Source organism: Cyprinodon variegatus, unplaced genomic scaffold, assembly GCF_000732505.1.
Source record: "Cyprinodon variegatus isolate N-32 unplaced genomic scaffold, C_variegatus-1.0 Scaffold935, whole genome shotgun sequence".
Taxonomy (NCBI): Eukaryota; Metazoa; Chordata; class Actinopteri; order Cyprinodontiformes; family Cyprinodontidae; genus Cyprinodon; species Cyprinodon variegatus.
In genome coordinates this window covers 179,702-196,144 of record NW_015151388.1, presented here as the reverse complement: position 1 = coordinate 196,144, position 16,443 = coordinate 179,702, and the positions used below count along the sequence as shown (strand labels likewise).

The 16,443-nt window shown below is 39.1% G+C and overlaps 2 protein-coding genes across 3 annotated transcripts in view; one reads left to right on the top strand and one right to left on the bottom strand.

Annotated features, from left to right (window-relative positions):
* The window catches only part of pknox1 (PBX/knotted 1 homeobox 1), a 26,327-nt gene extending 16,695 nt beyond the window's left edge, over window positions 1-9,632 (top strand). For both annotated transcript variants that reach the window (XM_015398446.1, XM_015398447.1), the window contains exons 8-11: window positions 3,658-3,786; window positions 3,863-3,939; window positions 6,045-6,211; window positions 8,063-9,632. In XM_015398446.1, the coding sequence (XP_015253932.1) occupies window positions 3,658-3,786; window positions 3,863-3,939; window positions 6,045-6,211; window positions 8,063-8,244 (555 nt within the window). In that variant the 3' untranslated portion in view covers window positions 8,245-9,632. The remainder of the gene's footprint in view (window positions 1-3,657; window positions 3,787-3,862; window positions 3,940-6,044; window positions 6,212-8,062) is intronic.
* Window positions 9,607-16,443, bottom strand: part of tmprss3 (transmembrane protease, serine 3) — a 37,626-nt gene continuing 30,789 nt past the window's right edge. Inside the window, exon 13 of the mRNA XM_015398444.1 lies at window positions 9,607-9,741. Within this exon, the coding sequence (XP_015253930.1) occupies window positions 9,679-9,741 (63 nt within the window). The 3' untranslated portion in view covers window positions 9,607-9,678. The remainder of the gene's footprint in view (window positions 9,742-16,443) is intronic.

Sequence of the window (16,443 nt, the reverse complement as noted above, 5' to 3'; positions counted from 1 at the left end):
CTGCTTTAATGCTTGAAAATATTTATTTCGCGTTATGTGCGCCATCCAATGCAAACCATTGGCGCCATCCACATCTAGTAAAACTAGTGTAATTGGATGAGTCATATAACGAAAACACTCATTGGTTAGCTATTCATTGAATCTGTGCTGATGCTAAGGAAAATCACCAGAAGCAAGCGGGTGTTTTTCAAACACGAATTGTCTATGCCATGCTACAATGTCAGATTCAGAATAAGATGTTGAAATGTCTGCAAGGTCGGACACAGGTGAGGGCGTATCGGGAGATGGAGACGGAGACCAACAAGACCTCCCTCATCCTTGGCCCTATCTCAAATAATTTTTAGAATTTTCAATTCATATAGTGGCATCTGGCTGTTTTTTATTTTAAAGGTTACTTTATATTTTTATACTTTAAGTAGTTTTTGGAGCACATACTTTTTCACTTTTACTTGAATAAATAGGTCAAGTTGATACTTCGACTTTTACCAGAGTTTTTTTAACCTGCAGTATCTATACTTCTACTTAGCTAACAAATGTGTTTACTTTTGACACCACTGGCAGTATCATACAAATAAATAGTTTTAAAAAATCTGGGGGGGGGGGCTGAATTTTTTTTTTTAAAACATTTTTTGTTATGTCTCTCACACTGGACATGCACCTACAATGACAATTTCACACCCTTCCATGATTTCAAAGTGGGAAAACTTGCAAAATAGCAGGGTGTTCAAATACTTATTTTTCTCACTATATAGAAAGGATCCTACAATATATACTGTAATGAAATGTCCCGATCTGCATTTTTCACCATTGTCCCGGTGTCCTACAAAATAAAACAATGTCCCACACTAACTGGGTCAGATTATGAAGAGTCCTTGAGATATTATTCAAGAGATGCTTTTAAATGTAAAATAACCAGAGCTGCAGTCACTGCCACTGAACCATGCTAGCTGTTATTAAAACACAAAGCAGCATCAGGCTATAATGTCAAACTGATTGACCATGCTCTTTAAACAGAACAGGATTTCATTATATACAAATATTAAAACAATGCTACTACAACAGAGACTGTGGAATGATTTATAACTGGATGAGGCCAGTAAAAGTTGATTTTCAGATACCGCCTTGTAAAGTTTAGCATGGTTTTTATTTCAAGATTATTTCATAAAGAGGGAAAGGCGATAAGCTTCGTTGTAAATCATAAGGAACCTTGTTTCATATTTGTTTTTTGAATCTAAAAGGATTACTGTAATAATTAGTCTGTTTTTTGGTTACCCTGAGCTGCTATAATGGGTAAAGTACATTGTTTTTTAAAATGATTTATTGATTATGTATGCCCAAGTGTGTCCCACCTGCTATATAAAACTGTGTTTCCAAACAGGATGAATCTGGCTGGTTAGCCTTATGATTAAGAAGTTTACATAATATTTTTCCTAAATTTATATACATAAATTTTCGATCAGTTTATATTACATACCCTTCGGCATCTCTTCAAACAGGATAATCTTCCTTAATTTTTTTTATTAAAGCAATGGAGTAGACAAAAACTTGTCTACAATAGATTGAATCCCTGGCAAACTTTAAATGGCAGTTTCTGTTACCAAGGGTGGCCGATTTTTTTTTTTTTTTTTTTTTTTTTTTTTTTTTTTTTTTTTTTTTTTTTAGGTCTAAATATAACATTTATCTCCCATAGATAAAATTGTTATGTGGAAAATCTTTATTTTATTTTTTAATTTGTTTTTAATTACCTAAGAAGTAATGAAGGCCTTGGATTTAAAGTAGCGCACTTGCATCATTGGAAGGTTGCAAGTTCCCTGGTTCAAATCCCCACAGATTACACTGTGTGCAGAATTATTAGGCAAATGAGTATTTCGACCACATCATCCGTTTCATACATGTTGTCATACTCCAAGCTGTATAGGCTTGAAAGCCAACTACTAATTAAGTAAATCAGGTGGTGTGCATCTCTGTAATGAGAAGGGGTATGGCGTAATGACATCAACACCCTATATAAGGTGTGATTATTTATTAGGCAACTTCCTTTCCTTTGGCAAAATAGGTCAGAAAAGAGATTTGACAGACTCTGAAAAGTCAAAAATTGTCAGATGTCTTTCAGAGGGGTGCAGCAGTTTGGAAATCTGCAAGCTTTTGAAGCAGGATCATCGCACAATCAAGCGGTTCATGGCAAATAGCCAACAGGATCGCAAGAAGCGTGTTGAAAAAAGAAGACTCAAAATAACTCCCCATGAATTGAGAAGGATCAAGCGTGAAGCTGCCAGGAAGCAATTAGCCACCAGTTGTGCCATATTTCAGAGCTGCAACATGTCTGGAGCGCCAAAAAGCACAAGGTGCTCAATACTCAAGGACCTGGCCAAGTTAAGGAAATCCGAAAAAGGCCACCTTTGAACAAGACACACAAGATAAAACGTCAAGATTGAGCCAAGAAATATCTGAAGACGGATTTCTCCAAGGTGTTTTCGTCTGATGAAATGAGAGTGAATCTTGATGGGCCAGATGCATGGATGGGCACAAGGCTGGATCAGTATAGGGCAGCAAATTCCTTATCGACTCAGACACCAGCAAGGTGGAGGTGGGGTAGTGGTATGGGCTGGTATCATCAATGATGAGCTTGTAGGACCTTTTTGGGTTTATGGAGTCAAGATCAACTCCCAGACCTACTTCTAGTTTCTGGAAGACACCTTCAAACAGTGGTACAAGAAGTTTCCATCATTCAAGAAAAAACATGATATTCTTGCAGGACAATGCTCCACCACACACATAAAAATACACCACAGCATGGTTGGCCAGAAAAAGTCTAAAAGGAGAAAAAATCCATGGCCCCCTTGTTCACCTGATCTGAACCGCATTCTCCATCTACGGGATCTACAGGGAGAGAAAATAGTCCACCTCCCTAAACAGTGTCTTGGAGGCTGTAGTGGCTGCTGCACGAAATGTGGATCACAAACAGATCAAGACACTGACAGAATCTATGGATGAAAGGCTTTTGAGCTTCATTGATATGGATATGGATATATTGGTCACCGATTTTTATATTTTTTTTTTGAATGTCACAAATGTTTATTTCTGAATTTTGAGTTGTTATATTGGTTTACCTGGTGAAAATAAATAAGTGAGATGGGTATATATATTTGTTTTTTATTACGTTGCCTAAAAATTCTGCACAGTAATATTTACCTACACACACAGACATCCTCATACAATGACCAAATCTAAAAAAAAAAAAAAAACACTATTTATTGTGTGTGAATAACAAGAGACTACAACAAAAACAAAAATATGAAACTTTGATATTAAGGAGTCTTTTGGGTTGATTGAAAACACAATTGTGGCCCAATAATAAAAATAATCTTCAAAAATAAAGCTTGCCTAATAATTCTGCACACAGTGTACTATTCTGTGTCCCTAAGCAAGACTCTTTTATACCCATAATAGTCACCGGACTCCAACTCCAACTGCTTCTTAAGGAAATTGTCAAATTCAGTGGACAATTTCATTGGGAGAGAGTACAGAGTTGCAATAACAAATATTTCTGTTAATAATCAGTTAATATATTTATTGTATTTTGGTTTCTCTCAGTACTCTTTTTGTTTTCTTGAAAATAGAGAATGTGTTGAAATTCTTAAGTGCTTGTGTGCTTAGCTTCAGCTGCAGTTTCACCAGGATTTGAACCTCTTTAATCACGAGGACAACTCGACAAAGAATAAACGGGGCGTTCTTCCCAAACATGCCACCAATGTCATGCGTTCTTGGCTGTTTCAACATATTGGGGTGAGTAGATAAATAATCTTTATACATAAATGCGTCATACCTTGTATTTATGGATTTTCTATTTTTCCTTATATAGCATCCCTATCCAACAGAAGATGAAAAGAAACACATTGCCAGTCAAACAAATCTGACTCTCCTCCAAGTCAACAACTGGTAAGTTTTTCTTGAATTGTTTTTCTGAAACAAACTAAATCAATCTGAATTCCCTCAAAATTCATATCATGTACAGCATAAACACAGCATACAAAACCAAAAGTGTCATATTTTAAATCAATAGCAAAGCAAGGTTTGAAAGAGAGAAATGTATACATTTTTATTTTGTTTTAAAAAATGGCAGGCTACTGGCATCTCTTTTAAAAGATGAACAATCGCTTTCAAAAATTTCTACTGTGGCAGTTTAGTCTCCGTCATGTAATGGCTAAATCACTATGCTCTACATAAGTTGTGATAATTCCTGTTCTAATTAGCCTTTTGGCTACATGGAAGAATTTTTTTTTTTTCCACAGTACACATTTTAATTGCCTCAATTAAAAAAATTATTGATATTTATAAATTTATTTGGAATATGCACAGTACCGTATTTTCACAACCATAAGGTGCACCGTACTAAAAGGCGCAGTCTCAGTTATGTGTGCCATTTCTGTATTTAACACACACATAAGGCGCACCGGACTATAGGGCGCGTTTTTTATATACAGGTACATGTCCTCTACTACCTTTAAATACCTCTTCTGCGTATTTAAAAATACAGTGGGCCCAAAACTGAGTATGATTGTGCTTTATTCATGTATTTATTACAAAGTATTAATCAAACCCATCAAAGTCATCATCCTCTGTTTCTGAATTTAACAGCTGCGCTAAATCAGACATGCCAATTTCCCCTTCTTCGCTGTCAGAGTCACTTTCCGTGCCGGACGGCTCCTCAGAAATAATGCCTGCTTTTGCGAAAGCTTGAACAACAGAGCCAGCAGACACGTTAGCCCAAGCATCAACAATCCATCCGCAAATGGTGGCGTAACTTGCCCGGCGCTGCCTTCCACTTATCGTGAAACTGTGGTCACCGTCGGTCATCCATCGCTCCCACGCCGCTCGCAGCCTTACTTTGAACGGCCGGTTCACACCGATGTCGAGCGGTGGAAGTTCCTTTGTCAGACCCCCGAGATAACGGCGAGCACAGCGTTTTTTTTTTTCATGTTTTTCACATCAGCTGTGAGATGGGCATGCATGGAGTCACATATTAAAAGCGATGGTGATGCGTGGAAAAAACCACCTGGTCTCCTCACATACACCTGCCTCAGCCACGCTTTCATCATCTCCTCATCCATCCAGCCCTTTCATTTGCTTTAATATCATATGTCATCAGAGCGATGTGTCGTCTCACAGCCAGCTTCCAGATCAGCTTCTCTGATTCGTTGATGCGGCGCTTCCAGCACCAAAACTTCAATTTTTCCATCTCTAGCAGCAGCAGCGCGTTGGCGGTGCACTCCCGACGCGCTGCGCCTGCTGCTCAAAACGTGAATCGGTGGTTTGCACGGAATGACTGAGATTTACACATTTAGGCTGTGCGGTTGTTAGCTTGTGCTTGTAGCCTGCTAGCTTTCTCTGATAGTATTTTGCTTCTGCTAAGCATTAAAAAATCTAAAGCTATAAAAATTCAAAGCTATTTGACTGTATACTAGGAGCAAAGTGTTAACTTACCAATCTAATAATAAAGTTCAGAAAAGAGAATCTGTTTTACATCCGGCTTCTTCTTACAGCCTGCGCCAACGAACAAACTCCTTTCCAAGATGGACTCTGTTTTTCCTCACACACGATCCCCTTCATGCTTTCTCTTTTTACCCTCCTCAGAAAGTTTAAACTTTTTCCTTGCCTCAGCCATGACTAGTAGTTGAGCAAGCAGAAAAATACTAGAGCAAAAGCCTGAGCTCCTTGGCTGTATGAGAGCCGCTGGCCATAAAGCAATACTTTCTTCCAGGTCACATGACCTGTCTAATGACAGTACGTCAACTCCCAAGTTACACAATCGGTATTTCAAGAGGGGAGCCCCACTCGTAGCATTGATAGTGTCAATCACTGTATATTAGCCTGAGGAACATAAATGGTAAATGGCCTGTACTTATATAACATATATAACATATAACATATGCTTCAACTATGTAGCTCACAAAGTAAGTGGTGTGTCTTGAACTTTTGCTATGTCTGCTTCATATGTGCAAAATCTAATCATACAACCCCCCCAAAACTTTGGCTGTTTCTAGGTTCATAAATGCACGGAGACGGATCTTGCAGCCAATGTTGGATGCTAGTTCTTCTGAGACCCCCAAAACCAAGAAGAAAACGCCACAAAACCGGCCGCTGCAGCGCTTCTGGCCTGACTCCATTGCTGCTGGAGGGGGGACTCATCAGCAAGTTACCATGCCTGATGGTAAGAGCAGCAGCCTCCTGCTTAAATCCGGGTTCTAGGGAAAGGTCCTGTCAATTATATACATGCCTGGCCAAAAAAAAATTCGCCACCTGGATTCAACTAAGCAAATAGGTACAAGCCTCCTATTGGATAATTACTGCATGGGCAATTATGATGAATCCAGATTTACCCTGTTCCAGAATGATGGGCGAATCAGGGTAAGAAGAGAGGCAAGTGAAGTGAAGTACCCACCATGCCTAGTGCCTACTGTACAAGCCTGTGGGGGCGGTTTTATAATCTGGGGTTGCTGCAGTTGGTCAGGTCTAGGTTCAGCAACAGTATGTGCTCAAAGAATGCGGTCAACTGACTACCTGAATATACTGAATGACCAGGTTATTCCATCAATGGACTTTTTCTTCCCTAATGACACAGGCATATTCCAAGATGACAATGCCAGGATTCATCACGCTCAAATTGTGAAAGACTGGTTCAGGGAGCATGACACGTCCTTTTCACAGATGGATTGGCCACCACAGACCCCAGACCTCAACCCCATTGAGAATCTTTGGGATGTGCTAGAGAGGGCTTTGTGCAGCGGTCAGACTCTACCATCATCAATGCAAGATCTTGGTGAAAAATTACACTGGATGGAAATAAATCTTTTGACATTGCAGAAGCTTATCGAAACAATACCACAGCGAATGCGTGCCTTCATCAAAGCTAAAGGCGGTCCAACAAAGTATTAGAGTGAATGACCTTTTTTTTTGGCCAGGCAGTGTATTTGAAGTTCTTAGAAAAAGGTAGCTTTAACTCAGCTACAGGTAAAATACTTTTTTTTTTTTTTTTGCTTTTTATTCCAACTGTAGAGATTGAAATATCGAGGCAAAAATGAAATTGGAATGTATTATGAGAATAGAACAGCTAAAAAAAGGATCAAATTGTGAGAAAGTAGTGATTTTCTTTTTCTACTGCAAAATGTGCAAGCTGAAGATAATGGCTTTGAAGGTTTCAAAAGTAAATTTTGTGTTTAAGAGGCAAATACCTCAAGTCTCTGGATGTTGTGAGGTTGTTGTAGCTGACTTTTTCAACGTAGTGTGGCATTTTAAATGTATATCCCTTTATTCTCCCACAATAGGGAAATTAGCTCTCTGCATTTAATGCATTCCCCTTTGGGGCTGCCATTGTGTGGTGCCCGGGGAGCAGTGTGGGGTTAAGGGTTTTGCTCGGGAACCCAGATTGCTGGATGTGGGTATTGAACATGGTACTTGCAACCTTCTCAGAGCACAAGCGCACTGCTATAACCACTAGGCCAATACTCCCCCTTGTGCCCCTGGACTTTGTTTAAATTGAAAATATCTTCAGATACAGTTCATATGAGAACATATATCTTAATGTAACATTTTAAGCGAGCTTGTCAATAGGGATGCTTGTGAACTAGGATTATTTTTGTAATTATTTAAAACAATAAGTAGAGTAAGAATGGTAAGCTAAGAGTCCATTTGAAATGGATTTAAATTCAGTTAAGTTTAGTGATAACTGAGAGGAACAGGATGACACAAAACAGAAATTAAGACAAGCATTAGATCAAAATGGTACCACACAACACTCTTGATTTGATTAATTTGATGACGACCCGTATAAAGATAAGAGATTCTTTAAGCTGCTGCATCCCATTTGACAGATATGCTTGTAAGCATATCTTAAGGGCATTCCCAAATTCATCCTTTGTCAACATTATTTTCTCTATCTTCCATGTTGTTTAACAAAAGCTCATCTACTTGTTTTCAGCAAGTTAGATGAGGGGGTTTGTTGCGAGCCGAAGCGGTTGTTCACGATGTAGTTAAGGCCAATCTTTTACATGCTTCTTTTCAGGTACAATGGTGACTATGAACATGGAGGGTCTGCAGAGCCTTACATCAGATGGAGCCACACTCGCAGTGCAGCAGGTTATGTTAGCAGGCCACAGTGAAGACGAGTCGGGTGATAGTGGGGAAGATGATGACGATGCTGATATGACCGGGCTGGGCCTGGACAACAGCGACTCATTGCAGTAAATGCTTACACACTGATCTACACATACTCAAAAGGGATGTGTATTTGCAGACACATTGGGTTTACATCGAGCACAAAAGCACAGTATGTCCATGAACATTCCTGTGCTCTTCCAGCTGACCTCCAATCTGTGCTGCATGTGTGTAATCAGGAGTTTCACTTCAGAAACTGTTTTTTTTAACAATTTTATTTGTGTAGGCGAGTGCACTTTTTTTTGTATATTTAAGCTGAAAAGATTAAATCAAACAGAAAATGTGTGTTAAAAACACAAACAAGTTTGTAAACTTCATTAAGTGTTTTGTTTTGGTTTTTGTTTAATTTGGTCTTTGTCTCCAGCTGAATTCTGATTTGTTTTTTGGATGCCAATATGTAGAAATTGTATATGTAATGGTTTGAATTCATTCTTTGCATGCTTGTGTTACAAGTAGATGTATGCATTCTTCCTCACTAACTCTCACCTGGTTGAGTTGGGAAAGGAAAATCGTAGATATGCTTATTTTTCTAAACAAACATAAAACTAGTGTTTTTCTTTTTCCTATTTCTTTGTTTTGTAAGGAATATTTATGTAAAAATTCCTAAAGAAAAACAACTGCCCTTTTTTTAGGGTTCTGTATGAAGAAAAGAAACTGAATGCTGATGAAAATTACAATTCAAATTGGTTTTGAACTCAAGAGTAACATGGCCTTATGGGATCCTTTCTAGAAAATGTCTTGCCAAGAAGCACAAACAATTTCTACTATTGAGAAAATAGATTTAAAACACTAAACTGCAGAACAGAATTGTAAAAAGATTGAAGAGTTTGCGTGCTGCAGCCTAATAGCTATCTGAAGAAGTAATCTTGCATAATAACTTGACTTGTGCTCATGTTTTTTCTTTTAATCGCTCCACATGTATACTATGCATATGTCATTTCACAGTAGTAACCTTGGCATGACTTTGTCAAATGCACAATCAAGAACACTATGCTTACATCACAATCACTCGGTCTGAGACTAAAACATGTATAGACACGATCCAATCCACACTGGATCGCACCAACAAGGACCATTGGACATTTTCTATTCATTGAGCTTTTATTTCTTTGTTGTTTCTATTACATAGACATTGGACTTTCAGTGTTTGTACCCATTAAAAAGAACTGGGATCGCACACTTTTGCAGTAAACAAGTTTTATTCAAGTTAAGATTACTCCACAATTCAGGTGCCTCTTGTCAAATTCATGGTAAAAATTGCATTGGACAATAGTTGCAGTGATTTAGTTTATATCAGTCTTGTTAGTTGGACACTTGGCTAAGTCTGAGAGAGCTGGTTTGTCATTTCGGTTTGTTCATCATACTCTTGTCTGTTTTGCCTTAGAGCTTTCTATTTTGGAATAAACGATTCCCACATCTTTCTGGTGATCTTTCTTTGTTCAGCTTGAAGCAGATATTTGTATATCAATCATTCTTAATATTCATTTTTCTGTTGTCAGAGTTAATAGACCTCAAGACCTCTTCTCCCTGCAAAGAAGAAACAGAGTTCATTATTCCGCCCTTGGTTATATTTCAGATTAGTTCAGACATTTTCAAGACTGCAAAAAAGTAACCTTTCTAGGTTTTGATATGACTAACATTCAACTAACTTTTAATGTAGTAGGCTTTTGATATTTGATAGAGAAGAAACAATATCATACAAAATGAAATGCATGAATAAATGATTGAGTGTTTTGGAAGTTTACCAGAAGATTATGAGTATATAAAATAACTAGAACTTGACATTAAAGTTGATTGATAGGTCATTCAAATCAAGGGTAAAATTATTTATCATTACCATAGTTGAATGATTATGACTTTAATTTGCTTACCAGGGTTCTTAGTATTTACATAAAAGGTTGGACAAGTTTAAAGGCTTAATGCATTTAAGTTATCTTTTAAATTAGCAGCAGATAAATGTGAATAAACCTTGTAGCAAAGATAAAGTGCAGTCAAAAGTGAAGTTTCACTCAGTTATTTGGGGGAAATGATTGACTCAGGAATGCACTAAACTGTGATGAAGCTGAAAGAGAATGGGTTAGCTTAGCTGGACCCAGGATGTCCGGCTTGGGCAGGTCCAGCCGATGCAAATGAATGTTAGGCTCAAAACTTGGGTGTTACAATTTGGCCAGACATGAGTTAGCTGGGAGCTAATAATACTAGCCAGTCAACTGTAGCAGTCGCTCCAGAAACAGATGGTAGACATCCCAAGTTCCAGAAACTCATTTCAGGGAGATGGCTATACCCCTGTCACAACCCCACCCCCCCATAAAAAAAAAAAAAAACGCCCCACCCCCTGGGGACAACAGACACAAAACAGAACAGTATTGATCTTATTTTTAATACTTTCAAAACTTTCAATCTTGAACATCAGTTCTGCTTTCTTTTTTTCATGGGACTTCAGCATACAGTGAACCTCGCCACGGTGTTCTCATTCCTCACCATGGCCGGTTCTTGACAGGGGCCAACGGGGGTCGGTGCCCCTATAGATCATGTCCTGGCCCCTGTTATGGCCCCATATACTTACACATAATAATACCTACATAATACTTACAAGAAATTCTATTGATAATATGCTCTGGAACAGACATGGTTACTGATAGGTCATTTGGATCTACTTCATTCTTTTTCTTTACAAATTCTGTTTTACTAATTATTAAAAAACAATAAGGTGATAACTTCAGTGGTATTGAGATAGGATCCCAGTTTTCAGCTGCTAAATGATAATTTTTTTATTTTCACAACAAATAAAGAAAAAATGCTAAAATTTTTACAGATGAATTACATAACAGTAATAACAGTTTTTCTTGAGTTCTAATAAAAATTTTATAGAAGACAGTAGTTTTAACTCAAATTAAGTCAACAATGTGTAAAATTTCTAAATTATAAATGTATATTGACCTCATAAGAAATAGAATCTTTAGTGAACCTAATTGAAAAGAAATTTCACTTCATGCAGCTCTCTTAATATATTTGAATCCCTTGCCCTGTTTTTTATTTCACGTTTTTCTGTTCCCCCATGAAAACACGCCGCCCCCCTCCTGGCCCCCTGGTACATTTGGTCTAGATCCGCCACTGTTCCTCCCCTTCACTAGACATGGATATACTTTAGTCTATTCTGCTGTAAAATTAGTCCTATATTTTAGTTTTTTACTCGAGGATTCAACCTCTTCCGTTTCACAGGATGCACAGCTTTGAGTGGTAACTAGGTGACTGCCAGAGAGTAACCCAGAGACATTATCAGACTGATCCAATCAGCTCTCTGATCAACCAGTCGCCTGGAATGCTGGTTGAACAGAGCATCGCTTTGGACAGATACGGTGCACAGGTTTCACCAGCAACCTCCTTCTCACACCCCGCACTCTCTTGTTGTCTGCGCAATCGCAGTAGTTCTAATCAGCATGTGATGCATGAATTATTGTACTGCCTGCTCGCTCTCACTCACAATAAAAAAAAAAAACACCTCGCAGAGTCTAAAATCGGGGATAATTTATCCGACTTGCAGTCATCCGTGAACAACTATCGATATCAGGTAGACTTCCGGAACTTCCAGTAGACTTGGGATGTCTGAGATGGTACCACTTTGTTGTTCAGTCGGCTAGGTGAACATTAGTATTCAAAACTCTTAAACTATCAGCAGTACGATCTGAAAGCTTTTCAGATAAAACACAAATACATGCACACATATCTAAGAAGTTCACATAGGTATTATTCTTATTATGCATCAAATGAAGAGAGGGAAGGGTGGATGTTACTGTTTTGGCTCTAAGGAGTAGAAGAAACTTTCTGGCCTGGTTCGGTCAGCTCAAACCCCTTCTTCGGTCCAGTACATTCGTCCAACAGCAGCTCTCCAAGAGCTTTCGAGTAATTTGATGCAATAATGAGACAACTTGCAGGGCCTAATTTATAAATCTCAGTAGCCTTATGGGACATCTCTCTTTAGCGTCAGCAGTTAGCTCAAAGAGGCGCCAGGTCAGGCAGGCGGTACAACTGTTGTGGCAGGACCAGTGTGGCACAGGTCAGCGGTTTCTAGCGGCTCCTTGGCAAACATCAATTTGGCCCAGCTGTTCCTTCAGTCACTACAATCAGCTCCTGAATCGTAGGAAAGGTAGTCTGACTTGGTCCAGCAAGCATGATTTCTCCAGAGGGATTTGCTTGCTACCTAACATAGCTTTCAGCTGAGAACCGGTGTGTCTAGCTTTACACGGCCGTTAGCCACTAACAACAGATAGTTGAATAAGAGCCACTTCCTTAAATTAACTGTCGGAGTGGTGTCATTTTAGACGGGAGTTGCCCCTGTTACATCACCGACATTTTAGTCTTTAAGTCTTTCTTTTTGAAAGACTGAAATCTTTTGAAAATAACTGTTTTTATCCATACCTTGGTCACATTTTTTTTTTTTTTACACAAATATCAAAGTTGGCTTATTTGTTTATTATTAACTGCTCATTCATAGGGTCTAAATTGTTTTCTGAATCTATTCAACATTTTGATTTATTAATCATAGTTCACACACAAAAGTTTTCGCTTTTTTTTTTTTTTTTTAGATTTTGCTGTTTCCTTTTTTCAGTGTCTTGTTTTTAAAAAAAAAAAGTAAGAAATAAAAGCCCTAAAGCATTATTCACCTCTCCGTCCTGAATTAGTCTATGCAACAATGACATTAATACAGCTTGTGCTGGAGTTATGAGCATCTCTTTGGCACAAAATCCTGCATGTTATAAAGCTTGGCAGATTGCGGCAGACTTATCAGCTGCAGCTTTACTTAAACAAAGTCATTGTACTTTTGCAGGCTCAATAGAGATGGTCTCGGCTCTCTATCACTCTTAATGAGACACATCAAAATTAAGGTTTTTTATGTCTACCTTTACCTAATACACTTGTCTTTTGTCTTGAAACTATGGTTTTCTTCCCTGTCCTCTCAGATTGCACACACACATCAGCTCATAGAGGGTTATTGGACGTGCTCCATTTCACTGCCTTTCTGTTAGTGCTGCTTTTCTTTGTTGCTTTGTGGTGCATTTAAGGTTGTGAAAGGATTTGTGTAGACTGTACAAAATATTAATGGCCTTCCTCCTTTCGCTACATATACTTGCTTCAAAATCACACTGTCTGCCTATGCCCCTGTCTCTATTTCTCCTCTGAATCTTCTGCTACCCCATATTTCCCCTGTTTTTAAAAAGTTTCCTTTTCTCTTTTGATCTCTCGTAGCATCTCTTCCTTTTTCCTCTTTTCTCACTGTATCTGTCTTAATGATTTACTGGCTATTTTCTTCTGTCTCTCTGTTTAGGGTCAGTGTCTTGATCTCAGCTCTGATGCCTGGTCTGATCACTCATTTCACACACCTGCTTAACTCCGCCCAGTTCTTATTACTTGTTTATCTGATACACCAGCATTAGTCAGCATGATGCTGAGAAATCGTCCATGCACATGTTACTTCAAGGCTGGACTATAGTAATTATTTACTCTCAGGAAGTCCACAAACTGTAAGGCAAGGCAAATTTATTTGTATAGCACAATTCAGTACAAAGACAATGCAAAGTGCTTTACATGATTAAAATATAGGAAAAAAAACTGAATCAAAGCAAGTAGGTAAAAAAAAAATTAAAATGCAGTAACAAAAAAGAACATTAAAAACAGTTGGACTAAAGAAAATAAAAAAGTTGAACTAATGATGTTTCAGTTGAACTGTTTAACTAGAACAGTCGAAGGCAATCGTGTTTTTAGTCTTGATTTAAAGGAACTCAGGCTTTCTACACTTTTACACTTTTCTGGAAGTTTGTTCCAGATAAGTGGAGCATAGGAACTAAATGCTGCTTCTCCATGTTTAGTTCTGGTTCTAACTATGCAGAGCAAGCTGGAGCCAGACGACCTGAGTGGTCTGGAGGGTTGATACACTGATAGCAAGTCTGTGATGTATTTAGGTGCTAAGCCATTCAGAGATTTATAGACTAACAGAAGTATTTTAAAGTCTATTCTCTGAGATACAGGGAGCCAGTGTAAGGACTTTAGAACTGGGGTGATGTGCTCTACTTTCTTAGTCTTAGTGAGGACACGGGCAGCAGCGTTCTGGATCAGCTGCAGATGTTTGATCCCCTTTTTAGACAGACCTGTGAAAACACTGTTGCAGTAATCAATTTGACTTAAAATAAACACATGGATAGTGTGTTAGTTTTTTCCAGATCATGCTGAGACAGTCCTTTAATCCTGGAAATGTTCTTCAGGCGATAGAAAGCCGACCTTGTAATTGTCTTTAAATGCTTTTGGAGGTTCAAGTCTGAATCCAGCACTACACCTAGATTTCGGGCCTGATCAGTGGTTACTAGCTGAAACAACTGAAGCTGTGTGCTAACTTTGTAGTTAAAAGCCTTCAGCTGATCCAAAAAAGCTGCAGCCAGAGTTTTGTGAAAATTACAAAGAGAGATCACATCTCTCAGATCCTATCCTAGCTTCTCCTCATTGGCTTCCTGTTAAAACAAGAATAGAATTTAAAATCCTTCTTCTCACATGTAGAGCCTTAAATGGCCAAGCTCCATTTTATATCAGAGATATGATTGTTCCTTATGTTCCTAACAGAGCACTTCGCTCTCAATCTGTTGGTTTACTAGTGGTTCCTGGAATTTCTAAAAGTAGAATGGGAGGCAGATATTTTAGTTATCAGGCTTCTCTCCTGTGGAACCAACTACCACTTTTAGTCTGTGAGGCAGACACCCTGTCTACTTTTAAGTGTAGGCTTAAAACTTTCCTTTTTGATAAAGCTTATAGTTAGAGTGGCTCAGGTTATCCTAGGCTATCTCTATAGTTATGCTGCTATAGGCTTAGACTTCTGGAGGACTTCACATAGGGACCCCTATTGCATCATTCTGCTTCATCCTATGTCTACTCTCCCACTCTGCAGAATCTGTTAGTTCACTCTCTAATGGTATACTCTCTCTGTTTTTTCTCATAGTAGCTTTGCCGCGTCTGTTCCTCTTTGGCTTTGACACCATCCTGGAGAAAAATATCAGCTGTGCTGCTGCCATCAACACCTTTGTTTATAGATGTTGGAGATCGGCCTGTTTTTCCAGTGTTGTCCTGTTTCTCTGACTGTGACTGGCTGGATGAGCTCTCTTCCTCTTCTGTCATGGGAGTTGGCTAACCCTAACCCTGTCTGCCTGGCTGTGTGTTTCCTGGATGGGGCCCGCCTTTTACAGTTGCTTTTTGTATCTCTGCTTCTGTCTCCTTGAATCCCAGTCGGCCTCGGCAGATGGCTGTTCACACTGAGCCTGGTTCTGCTGGAGGTTTCTTCCTGTAAAAGGGGTTTTTTTCTCTCCACTGTCACAACAGGCATGCTTAGTGTGAGGGATTGCCTTCGAGTCAGTGAGTCAATGTAATCAACTTGTTTTCCTTAGATAGAAAATGTTGAATCAATTTGACTGTATGATCTGGTGAACTGTAAAGTGCCTTGAGATGACATGTGTTGTGAATTAGCTCTATATAAATAAACTGAATTTAATTGGAATGAAATATAGCTGTTACAAATATATGGTATACATGTACCTGTAACAAGTTACCGTATTTTCACGACTATAAGGCGCACATAAACGTCTTTTTTTCCCCTCAAAATGTGCGGTGCGCCCTTTGGTGCGGTGCGCCCTATGTGTGTTGTAACTGCGGACTTTTGAGACCACCTCATTGAGGAGATGATGAAAGAGTGGCTGAGGGAGATGAATGTAAGGAGACCAGGTGGTTTTTTTCCACTCATCACTATTGCTGTTATTCTGTGACTCCGTGCGTGCCCATCTCACAGCTGATGTGAAAAACATGGTGAAACAAATTAACACTGTGGTTGCTGTTATTCAACTGCTCAACATCGGTGTGAACCGGACGCAGCAGGCGCAGCAGAAGCAGCGAGTTTACATGCAAAGTCAATGGTTGGCGTGCGTATAGACGCAGCAAAAGGTCCCGCAGCGCATTTTGAGCAGCAGGCGCAGCGCGTCGGGAGCGTTTATCTGACGCGCCACCAACGCGCTGCTGCAGCTCGAGATGGAAAAATTGAAGTTTTGCTGCTGGAAGCGCCGCATCAACCAATCAGAGAAGCTGATCTGGGAGCTGACAGCGAGACAGACACATCGCTCTGATGACATATGATATTAAGGCAAATGAAAAGGGCTGGATGGATGAGGAGATGATGAAAGCGTGGCGGAGATGATG